The sequence below is a fragment of the Cyprinodon tularosa genome, unplaced genomic scaffold (genome assembly GCF_016077235.1).
Source record: "Cyprinodon tularosa strain WSP-4 unplaced genomic scaffold, ASM1607723v1 ctg173, whole genome shotgun sequence".
In the NCBI taxonomy this organism is placed as follows: Eukaryota; Metazoa; Chordata; class Actinopteri; order Cyprinodontiformes; family Cyprinodontidae; genus Cyprinodon; species Cyprinodon tularosa.
Window position 1 is genome coordinate 940859 of NW_024038559.1, and position 12725 is coordinate 953583.

General features: G+C 39.2%; 1 protein-coding gene across 1 annotated transcript in view; it reads right to left on the reverse strand.

The window, feature by feature from the left end:
- The window catches only part of akap12b (A kinase (PRKA) anchor protein 12b), a 53053-nt gene extending 41222 nt beyond the window's left edge, over positions 1 to 11831 (reverse strand). The window contains exon 1 of the mRNA XM_038281644.1: positions 11607 to 11831. Coding sequence (XP_038137572.1) covers positions 11607 to 11717 — 111 coding nt within the window. The 5' untranslated portion in view covers positions 11718 to 11831. The remainder of the gene's footprint in view (positions 1 to 11606) is intronic.
- Positions 11832 to 12725: the final 894 nt, after the last annotated feature.

Here is a 12725-nt window from a genome sequence, read left to right on the forward strand (position 1 = left end):
CTGTATTGCGATAGAGAACCTAGATCAACTAGGGAGGGGGTCACAGATGTGCCACCAAAGACCATGACTTCTGTCTTTTCTTCATTAAAATTCAGAAAATTTAAAGACATCCAAGCTTTAAGGTCATGTAAACACCTTAACAGTGGTTCAACAGAGTAGGAATCAGCCTTTTTGAGGGGGACATAAATCTGGCTGTCATCAGCATAACAGTGAAAGGAAATGCCACGTTTCCTGAGAATGGAGCCAAGTGGGAGTAGATAGAGAGAAAATAAAAGAGGGCCAAGCACGGAGCCCTGTGGGACCCCACATGAGAGAGGAGCAGTGGAGGACACAGAGTCATCAAGGCTGACACAGAAAGTCCGATGTGACAGGTAGGACATGAACCATTCCAGTGCTAAGCCCCTGATGCCCACCCACTGTTCCAAACGAGCAATCAGGATTTCATGGTCCACTGTATCAAATGCTGCAGTCAAATCTAAAAGTACAAGGACAACACAGTGTCCAGAGTCAGTAGCTAAAAAGATGTCATTAAAAACTCTTAAAAGCGCTGATTCTGTGCTGTGCAATGTTTTAAAACCAGATTGGAAAATCTCAAGAACATTTTGTTCATTTAAAAAGTCCATGAGCTGAGAATAAACAATCTTCTCTAAGATTTTTGAGAAGAAAGGCAACTTAGAGATAGGCCTAAAATTCGACAGAACAGTAGGATCCAGCCCAGGTTTTTTTAATAAAGGCTGCACGACTGCATGTTTAAGATTTAAAGGGACTACTCCAGAGGACAGACTGCTATTAATAATTGTGAGACACGATGGCCCGATAGTGGGAAAGACCTCCTTAAAAAATCGGGGTGGGACAGTATCATCTGGAGACCCTGAAGGCTTCAAGTGACCCACAATCTCCTGCACAAAAGGCAGGGTCACAGGTTCAAACATGTCAAACACAGCAGAGCAGGGGACAAACACCGAAGGATCAGAAGCAGGAGGTGAAATTAGTGCTCTGGTAGAAGTGACTTTATCAATAAAGTAGTGAAGAAAGTTCTCACACACAGCAGGGGAGGCCTCAATTACAGTCTGAGGTGCATTCAGAGCAGAGTTGATAACTTTAAACAACACACAAGGCTTACCACAGTTTAAAAGAACAATATCGGAAAAATATCTTCTTTTAGCCTCTTTCACAGTGGATTGGTAATGACGCCAACACTCTCTCAGTAATTGAAAAGATATTTGCAATTTGTCCTTTTTCCACTTTCGCTCAGCTCTTCGACAATTCTGTCTGGCAGTCCTGGTTGTTTCATTCAACCAAGGCTCTGATTTAGCTTTCTGCTGCCTGATCTTTAATGGAGCTGTAATGTCTATGGCAGTTTGACAGGTGTCAAGAAACCATGAGTTAAGAGCCTCTGTATCCTCATACAAAGACTCAGGAATAACGCAGTTCTGACTGTACACTGCGGAGAAGTGAGCAGCAGTGGAAGGGTTAATCACTCTGCATCTGTGAGCAGCAGCGTGAGATTTAACTATGTGACAGCAAACAGGAGCTTCAAAAAGTACAGGCATATGATCTGAGAAAAAAGCGTCACGGACCTCCAGGTTAAGAACAGGCAAACCATAAGATAAAACAAGATCAAGTGTGTGACCCCGTTCATGTGTAGGCCCGAGTACAGACTGAACAAGATTAAAAGAATCAATGATATTTAAAAATTCCCGCACTAAAGGGCTTTCAGGGCAACACACATGAATATTACAATCTCCAACAATAAGGACCCGGTCATATTTGGGCATGATATCAGCCAAGAACACAGAAAAGTCTGTTAAAAAGTCTCTGTTATATTTTGGAGGCCGGTAGACCACAGCACACAGTACCCTGTGAGAATGCCCCAGCTCAAACAAACTGAGTTCAAAGCTGGTAAAGGAGGTTAAGAGCGATATCTGTTTACAATCAAAGTTACTCTTAAAAACAGTCGCAATTCCTCCTCCTCGGCCAGACGTCCGAGGAGAGTTAAAAAAGGCGCACTCATCAGGTAGAAGATCGGTGAAAACACTGGACTCTCTAACATAGCTGAGAATTTTAACTTTTCAATCCTTATGCTTAAATCAAATAAGTCTGAATTAATTACTTATCTGCTAGGTTGTCCTACTCGATACATTCCACGTCACTGATGCAATAATCTTCGTCATCAGACCTATTTTCTTTAATTTGGCCAATTTAGATTCATTAAAATTCGTTAACTCTCTGAACTCTCTTTAAAGTCCTCCTACCAAAGCACACAGCTTTAATTAAAGTCACAGTACAGCTACATGTTTATGTTCGTCATAAAGGGGAAAAGGATTGTGACAAAACAACCAGCTGGCATTCTTTTGCTGTATAATGGTTTGAGAGGGGCATTTTATCCACAAATTTGATGCAATTCTTTATTTTGAACTTAGGAGATTTCATTTATTTTTAACATCCTCTACCATTCTGCTCACTAATCATGGCATCAAAACAAACTTGAATCTATGCCCAACCTCATTTTTCCTTTAATTGCTCTGTTTTTTTAGCTTTTTAGTTATTTCTCACTGATAATTAGCTATCTTACTTAAATGGAATGTTCTAGCTTTCCCCTTCTTATAAAAAATAACAAAAATGCCTCAGTTATGTGGATTTTTAATGAATTATTAGGTGTATTTGGTGAAACGTTTGTACTATAAATACAGGGGTGCCAATAGGAGTGGGAGGTCATGTGTGGGATAATTTTAAAGGAATGGTTTGTTGCGTTCAAATAAAATAAATGACCTCAGCTGATGACCACTGCAGGCTGTAAAATCAATCTACAGTGTTTTTAAATCCTCTCTCCTTCACAGATCACTGATGGGTTCGTTTTGTGGGCCATGTGAAAGTAGGTCCCATTCCTTCCCTGTCAACACCCACACCCTCCACAGCAGCGAGTCCGCTCTCTCTTTTTCTACCTGCGCCCATTTTAACTCAAACTCTTTCATCGGAGTCCTTTTAAAATCAGGCCAGAGGGAGAATAGAGGGAACAATCGGCCGATTCATCTGGTTTTGTGTCATACTGACGCCCCCCAACTTTCCCTCTCTCATTCTCCCTGTGTCCAACTTTTTTTTTTTTCTCCATATCTCTCTTGGATGTAACCCCCCTCCTTCGCCCACCCAAAATGCTGCTCCATGCTGCTTCACATCCCGGCCCACTGTCAATTAATCTTCTGTCTCTCCCCCCTTCTGCCTTCCCCTTCTTGTCCCTCTTTCTCTCTCTGCTAAACAGGATAATCAGAGCCACAGCAGCATCTGATCAGCCGCAGCTCATTATACAGGAACGTAAAAGCTTTAATCAACACACAATGCTTTATATAACAGGGCGTTGCAGTCACCTGTCTGTGCACTCAGGTCTGGAGTTAGCTCAGATTTAAATTGTTGGAGTGCAAATAAAGTCATAAAAAACATTGCAAACATAATAAACCCAAAGTAGTTGAAACTTAAAAAGTCTTAAATTGGAATAAGGAAATTCTTAGGGTTAAATTGTTAGTATCGAACCTCACCGGGGTTTGATTAAAAATAGAAAACAATAATGATCCAAAAAGAAATGGTAAAGAAATAACTTAAATTAATTGGCTTTGTGAACATGCATCTGGACCGGTGCTCCTGATAAAGCAGCTGCTGTGTGTATTTGCATGTTCTGAACTTAAAGAGCAGTCAGCACATCAGGGTCATGATGTTGAAAACAAAATGCCTCCAAGAAAAAACAGCGTATGGATTCAAATTTAGATTTCTGAAATAAAAAGGGAAAATGTTCTTTATAAAACAATCATTTGTGATCATAACTTGCACACAGTTCCAAATTATAGATGGCCAGCATGTCACTGAGATAAGATAATCCACTCAGTCATACAACAACAAACCAATTGAATTTGCTGGCAAATACTAAAACCAGTTTGTTGGCCAAAGGTTAGTAAGTTTCATCTTTGAACTATGCTTCAGCTGCTGATTACATCAAAGCTTATAAATCCTCAATGTTATAAAAAGATGAGGCTATCTATGACAACATAAATACTTAGAACACTCTAATGGGTGGTGTTCCCCTCCTTTGTCCTTTTGATGTGCTTCTTTTGGCCATCTACCAATTCAGTTTTAATTCAGTTTATTTATATTGTGCCAATTCACAACACGTCATCTCAAGGTGCTTTACAGTTCACCAGATCATACAGTCAAATCTATTCAAAGATTTCTATCTATGGAAAACCAGTTTATTGCATTGACTTATGACTCGGATGCAATCCCTCACACTAAGCATGCTTGTAGCGACAGTGGAGAGGAAAAACTCCCCTTTAACGGGAAGAAACCTCCAGCAGAACCAGGCTCAGTGTGAGCGCCCATCTGCCGAAGCTGACTGGGGTTCAAGGAGACAGAAGCAGAGATACAAAAAGCAGCTGTAAAAGGTGGCCCCATCCAGGAAACAGCACATCCAGCCAGTCACAGTCAGGGAAACAGGACTACACTGGAAAAACAGGCAGATCTCAGACATCTGTAAACAACGGTTTTGATGGCAGCAGCACAGCCGAAATTTCTCTCCAGGGTTGTGTCACAACCAAACAGGAACAGACGAGGCGAAGCTGCTATGAGAAAAGACAAAGAGGGCATAACGTTAACTAACAGATTCTGCAGAGTAGGAGAATAGAGATAGAATGAAGCAAAACAATGAAATGGGGGTCCCTATGTCCTCCAGAAGTCTAAGCCTATAGCAGCATAACTATAGAGATAGCTCAAGATAACCTGAGTCACTCTAACTATAAGCTTTATCAGAAAGGAAAGTAGTCTACCCCTAAAAGTAAACAGGGTGTCTGCCTCACGGTCTAAAATTGGTAGTTGGTTCCACAGGAGAGGGGCTTGATAACTAAAAGATCTGCCTCCCATTCTACTGTTAGAAATTCTAGGAACCACTAGTAAACCTGCAGATTGTCAGTGAAGTGCTCTGTTAGGAACATAAGGAACAATCAGATCTCTGATATAAGATGGAGCTTGGCCATTTAAGGCTTTATATGTGAGAAGGAGAGATTTTAAATTCTATTCTTGATTTAACAGGAAGCCAATGAAGAGAAGCCAGGATAGGAGAGATGTGATCTCTATTTTTAATTTTCATCAGAACTCTGGCTGCAGCATTTTGGATCAGCTGAAGACTTTTAGCTACAGTTTGTGGACTTCCTGATAGTAAAGAATTACAATATTCCAGCCTTGAAGTAACAAATGCATGGACGAGTTTCTCAGCATCACCCGTGGACAGGATATTTCTAATTATTGCAATATTCCTCAGGTGAAATAAGGAAATTCTAGAAACCTCTTTGATATGGGATTGAAATGACATTCCCTGATCAAAAACAACACCAAGATTTTTTACTTTATTATCTGAAATCAGTTTAATCCCATCCAAATGAAGTGACTGACTAATCCGCTTCTTTTTCAAAGACTCTGGTCCAAAGACTATAACTTCTGTTTTGTCTGCATTCAGAAGTAGAAATTTAAGAGTTATCCAGGTATTTAGGTCTTCAAGACATGTCTGTAAATTATGTGATGGGTTAGCTTCATCTGGATTTATAGACAGATATAGCTGGATATCATCGGCATAACAGTGGAAATTAATCCAATGCTATCTAATAATTCTACCAATTGGGAGCATATATATAGTAACCCAGGAGCATGAGGAAGATTTGTCATTAACGTGAACAAACTGAAATTGATCAGATTGATAAGATTTAAACCAATCTAGTGCTGTTCCTTTATTTCCAACAAAATATTCGGAATATTATGGTCAACTGTATCAAATGCTGCACTGAGATCCAACAGGACCAGCACAGATACAAGTTCATTATCTGAGGCCATGAGAATATAATTAGCAACCTTCACCTGAGCTGTTTCAGTGCTATGATGAGCTCTAAAGCCAGACTGAAACTCTTCAAAAAGTTAATTATGGTGTAAGTGATCACACACTTTTTTGGTAACTACTTTCTCAAGAATTTTAGAAAAGAAAGGATTGGATATAGGTCTATAATTCAGAAGTTATCTAAGTCAAGAGACAGTTTTTTTAAGCAAAGATTTAATAACAGCAACCTTAAAAGCCTTTGGTACATATCCCTGTAACAGGGATAGATTATTCACATCTAAAATGGATGAAGAGATCAAAGGGAATACCTCCTTAAATAACCTAGTTGGAAATAGATCTAACATACAAGTTGAAGGCTTAGATGAAGACAAAAGTTTTGCTAACTCTGAAAGTTTAAACTGGATCAAAGCAATCTAAACTCGGTTCAGATTCTATGGCTACCTCAAATGCTGCCTCACTTACCACAGATAAACCAATTGTAGATAGAAGAGAGCTAATGGTCTTATTTTTATTAGGATCAATCTTATTTATAAAGAATCCCATAAAATCATTGCTGATAATAGCAGGTGGAATGGACGGTTCAACAGAGCTATGGCTCTGGGTGAGTTTGGCAACTGAATTAAAAAGATATCTAAGATTATTCTTATTCTCCTCTTTTAATGAGGAGAAATATGCTGCTCCTGTTTTACAAATGGTCCTCTTATACAGCAGTAAACTATTTTTCCAGACTATGAAGGATTCCCGTAGACCTGTGGAGCACGATTTTCTCTACAGTTTCCTATCATTTTGCTTCAAAGTGAGCAGTTCTTCATTAAAACAGGGAGCCAGCTTTCTATTTTTAAAGTTTTACATTTTCAAAGGAGCTGCATTGTCTAAGGCAGTATGCAGAGAACCAGCAACCCCATCAACAAAATCATCAACCTGTGAAGGGGAATAAACTAAGCTTTTGCACTCTGCAGCACTGCTCAGTGACACAGAGAGAAAGTGAAACATTTTTTTTTAATTTATAACTGCACTATGTGATAATGATCTGCTAAAGGGAAACCTTCTTTTGGGGTAGGAGAACTCTGATAAAGTAATCCTGAAGGTTATAAAAAAATTGGTCAGAAAGGTCAGGGTTGTGAGGAAATAGTGTTATTTCTTCACATTCTATGTCATATGTCAGCACAAGAACCAAAGTATGAAGATGAGAATGTGTGGGACTATTCACATTTTAAACAAAGCCAGTATCGGCTAACATAGCATTAAAGGCTGCTCTTAAGCTATCATCTTCAATGTCAGCACAGATGTTAAAATCCCCCACTATGATGACCCTGTCAGCATTTAATACCAAATCAATTCAGAGTAAGGACCTGGTGGACTATACAAAGTTACAAAAAGAAGAGGTTTTCTTTCTTTGCAGTTTGGATGAGGGAAAATAAGAGGTAAATGTTCAAAAGAATTATAATTATTAACTGCCTTCGGAGTAATCAGTAAGTCAGACTGAAAGATTGTTGCTACTCCACCTCCTCGCCCAGAACTTCTGCGTATGTGAAAGTTTAAATAACTAGAAGGAGTGGCCTCATTTATGCGCACATAATCCTTTTGCTGCAGCCAAGTTTCTGTAAGGTAACATAAAACAATGTGAATATCACAAATCAAGTCATTAACTAGCAGACTTTTTGAGGAAAAAGATCTTATGTTAGATAGACCACATTTAATTGTTTTAACTTTTTCCCCAATTGCAGTTAACTTACTTTTAATTCGATTATCATGATTTACTCCTTTAGGAATCTTTGCTAACTTATTAGATTTTGGTCTTGGGCAAGACACTGTCTTGATGGAGTAAAGAGTGGGTAACAGTAGAGAAGCTGCAGAGACATGTGTTTAACTACGCTTCCTGGTCTGCACCCTGGGTGATCAGGGTTTTGGAGGACTAATAAATTTGGCCAGATTTCTAGAAGGAAGAGCTGCACCATCCAAAGTGGGATGGATGCCATCTCTCCGAATCAGATCAGGCTTTCCCCAAAAGGATTGCCAATTACTAATGTAGTCCACATTGTTTCCAGGACACCACCTAGACAACCAGCGGTTGAATGACGACATGCGGCTAAACATGTCATCACTGGTCAGATCGGGGAGGGGTCCAGTGAAAATTACGGAGTCCGACATTGTTTTGGCAAACTTACACACCGAAGCAACACTAATTTTAGTGACCTCCGATTGACGTAACGGGTGTCATTACCGCCAGCGTGAATAACAATCTTACGGGTTTTAACCTTATGCTTAGCCAGCAGTTTCAGGTAGGATTTGATGTCTCCCATTCTGGTCCCTGGTGTCTTTAATATCACGTTTCTGACTATGGAGCTGCCAATCACCAGAGTGGGCTTCTCAGTGGGTGTGTCACTGAGTGGGGAAAACCGGTTAGAAAAGTGAATGGGTTGGTGGTGACCAGTGGGCAGAGATCCACGACTACGCTTTCTGCGTAGAGTTACCCAATCGCCTGGCTGCTCAGGCACTGCTGGAGGACAGCTACGTGGGGGGCCTACTTTAACTCCTGGATGTTCAACATCCAAAGTAAAAAAATAATACACTTATTACACATACCATTATCCCTAAAGGAGGCAAAAGAATAACTGAACATCTGATACAGTGAGCAGGAGCAAGGAGAGGAAGAAAGAAGAGTTGGAAAAGAGTCAAGGGAGGGAGAGAGAGAAGCCAAAACGATGCTAAGCTAGCGGTAGCCTAGGCTAACTATTCCTTACTACCAGAAATAAAACCGTGTGAAACTGACAAGTGCTCAGTAGAGAAGTGCAGCAGAAGGCGCTATGTTTTAAGTCACAGAAACCTTCCAAGGATTTACTGGATTTCGAAGCTGGGATGTTTTTTTTTAACATCTTTACCCTGATTCGAACTACACATTTTATCAGCACTTCCTTAATCTTGATGATGCTGGTTGGCCTTCACAGAACTTGTGGATTTCTACTGAGATCAAATAGATTGCATTAAAGGAAGTCAACTTTAAACTAATTTGTGTTTATCTAACATAGTTTGTGGTTGGGAACCAACAAACTGTAGAAAAGGTCCAAAATTATGGACAATTTTGTAAGACAGAGTAGTATTTTTTTTTTGTTTGTTTGTGACAATTATCTAGTAGAGGGGAGTAAAATTAATATTTTCAGGTTGATGAAATAAAAAAAAAACATCACTGGAGCTTTAAATCCATAATGTAATTCATGTTGACAGCACTTGTGAGTTTGAGAAGATGGTGAGGCATGAGGAAGGCGTGTCCCAGTGGTGGAGAGGGAGACGGAGACGCACATTTCTAAAATTCCTCTGCGGAGTGAGGAGGATATTTATCACCGTTGTATCAAGCTCGAAGGCTGCCGCATCAACCAAGCACGCGCTGTCATCCTCTAAGAAAATCACAGCCAACTTGTCCTTTCTCTGTCCCCAAAAGCTACACCATAACTTTGACCTGTACTTGAATAAGTCATGTACTCTACATTTTTTCAGCAGATAGATGTTTAAGGCTATACCATTTCACATAGATCTATCTCAAATATGAAATCTGGCTTAGTTTAATGCTGCACATTTCTGCTGCCTTACTTCTCTTTGAGACGTTGCAAAAATAAAACACTTGGTGTGACAGTCAAGGTCATAGTTACCTTTTGCATAAGCAACAACTTTGCAGGTTGGACCAGTAAAAACAGAGAGCTGAGCATGAGAAACCGTCTAGACAAAGGCCCAAAGGGGCCGAGACATTAATTAGATAGAGTGATTATGACCCTAAGAGCAGCAGCCAGAAATGCACCTGTTCCAAAGCTGGAATGGTTCAAAGGCACTTTTTTTAGGTTATATAACTAGAAATGGATCATGCAAAATTCATGACTTCAGTGGGCTGTTAAGTCAGAAACGTAGATGTTTCATGAGTTCAAACAAAGTTACTCTACCCAACATCTGCACTGCCTTGGCTGGCAATCACACTTATATTACAGAACAAACATCAGAACAATGCTGTCTTTATGATCAACAAGCAGCAGCATGTTGTTGGCAAAGTGTCAGTCTGCATCACCTGTTTAAGCTGGAACAGTTGTTTCGTTACAATACGATATGTGACTTCATGCCAAAATTCGAGTGAAAAACAGTATGATGACTGCGATAACAAACAAAAAAAACATCATGGGGATCATCTGATCAGGGCTCAACAATGTTAATATCATGAAGGCACACCAGCGAAACAGGAGTCGCATTAGAAATTTACAAGTATGAGCAGATGAATCAGAGATAAAAATCTGCAGAGACGTTAAGCCGTTTGTGTTTTCTGAGGCCACATTTACAGCCATGTCAGTTTACCTTCCTGTAGGACTTTCAGGAGAAGCAACTAAATTTGACCTGCTGACCTTCTGCGTATAAAAATGTCAGTAAAACCCAGCAGGTTATAGGAAGCATGTATGAGGCAGGTGGTGAAACATTAGCAGGTGTCTTCCAACTAGTCTGCTAGTGACAAAAAGGGCAGCAGATTAACTAAAGAATCTGAAATGTAGTTTTTTGGCAGCTTAATCCCTCTTCGCTGTTATCTGTCAAATATTTAGTTGGAAATACTCCCTAACCATCATGTTTCCCCTCATAGTGAGGAAGTCAGCTCTTTAATTTGGAGCAGTTGAAACAATCCCTCAATAATTGGACTGACAGCTGTTTTCAGATATGGTTTTTGCATCAAGTTAAAACTACTTAGAGTCTGGTGCTCATTTCTGTGCAACTACAGTATCCACTCATCTGTTTTATAATCCCAAATAATCCCTGCAGGTTTAAGTGTGGGGGCTCTCTTTTAAAAGAGGAAAGGGTAATTAGCTGGAAATGTTTCTTTCAAAATAATTAGAAAAATAATGCTTTAATTTAAGACTTTAGTTCAGTTATGTAACAGATCCCAAAATACAGTTAACAGCAACTAAATTCTGTATAACATTAAAAAGCTAGCTGCACAGATGTCAATAAAACACTAATTAATCAGATATCTAAACATTAATAATTCCTAAAAAAAAAAATTATCAGATCCTGATTATAGGTGGTGATGAACACCATGATTTTTATTATTGTTTCAACGAGTTTATGCCTTTTATTTTGTTAGTGAACATCACCTATGTTTACAGATATTCAGTTAAATAAAGAAAAATAATTTTAAAAACAAATTGCAATATGATTTATTATTGCATAATAAATAAGTTATCAAAGATTATTATAGCTAATTGCAAGTTATATATAACTAATATTTTTTATACTTCCTCCTCAAAGGTGAAGTTTAAATGTTCCATTTTTTTTTTTTTTTGGCTGTATTAATTTAAAAAGACTTCTTTTTCAGATAAAGGAAACAACAACAAAACATTAATCTCAACATTTATAATTTTGCAATATACTTAAAAAGGTGGAATAACAAAATCTGTGTTTTTTTTAAGATTATTTGACCAGCAGTGAATCTCTCTCAAATGATGCATATTATAACACCTTAATAAACGGGTGTGCATATATCTTTATATACATCCTGCCTTGGTGTTAATCAGAGCACCTTCAGCTGCATGCTGGCGTTTTATTACTGCAGGGACTGCAGAGCAGCCGAACCATTACTCAGCAAAAACAGACGCACATGGAGCGCTGCGCAACATTAGAGCAGGAGGCTGGATGGGATGTTTGCAAACATGAACCCTGCTGTTTTGTGTCTATGTGCCTGGAGATGGGGAGGGCTGAAAATAAACTGTACCTTTCCCTCCTGGATCAGCTTCACCTCTGCGCTCAGCTCCCCGCCGGAGGCTGAAGCTGCCGCATCCTCCTGGATCTTCCCGTCCCGCTGCGATGAGCCCTGTGCTCCCATGGCGATCTGTAGGCGAAATGTGAACTTCCCTCGTCTTCGATCAGACTAACTAACGAAAACAGCAGAGAGGGAGAGATAAAGAGAGAGAGAGAGAGAAAAACAACTATTGCACCACAGTATCTAAAGCGTCCAAATGAGAGGTGTAGCTCCTCCCCAACTCGGCCTGGATCAGGAGTGATGAAGTGTGAGGAGGACCACCAAACTCTGATTTTTATTTTATTTTTTTAGACCTCCTGCAGGTCACTGCCCATGTGGTCCTCTTCTATCAGGAAAGCTGCTGATCAATGGGTTAAAAAAAAAAAAACCACAAAGGAGAGTTAATGAAATAAATAATGCACAGCTGGGGGAGTCTTGTGCTGAAATTAGAAACTGGAAATGAAATTAGAACCCACCTGGGAAATGAGTTCTGCAAGTACATGCAAACACCTTGGAGGACAACTTGAATAAACAGACTTCTGCAAAAAGGTGGTACATATAACCCTTTATAGGGCAAGTTACCATTTCTGATCACTTGCATACCTCTTACAAATGGAGTCCCCTCAGTCCCTCAGGGACGTCTAGAAGCACAAGATCTATATCCAGCCATTCAGCAAAGATACAGTGCTTTTCATCTTATTTTAGGATTTGACCAATGAGATGAGCCCTTGAAAGTCAAGAAAAAAAAAAGTAACAAGCTAATTGAAAAGTAAAAAAGTTAATAAACCCGGTTAACAGTTATATTTAGGTTTATAAATCGGAAAAATGTAAGTGCCAGTATCAGCATTAATGCCCCTAAGGTTATGGTGTACCAAAAAACAAAAACAAAAGTGTTTCTATCAAACTTAGATTGTTTTTCATGAATCTTATAGAAGAACTTATTTTTTTTTTTTATATTTTTCTTAATATAGTCAGGGAAGTTGATGTTTCTTGTTTTTACATTGACATTAATTTTGCCATCTAAATATTACAAAGGTAATAAGGTCTTGTTCTGGATTCCAATAACACTATTGGCTTGAAATGTGGATTTTC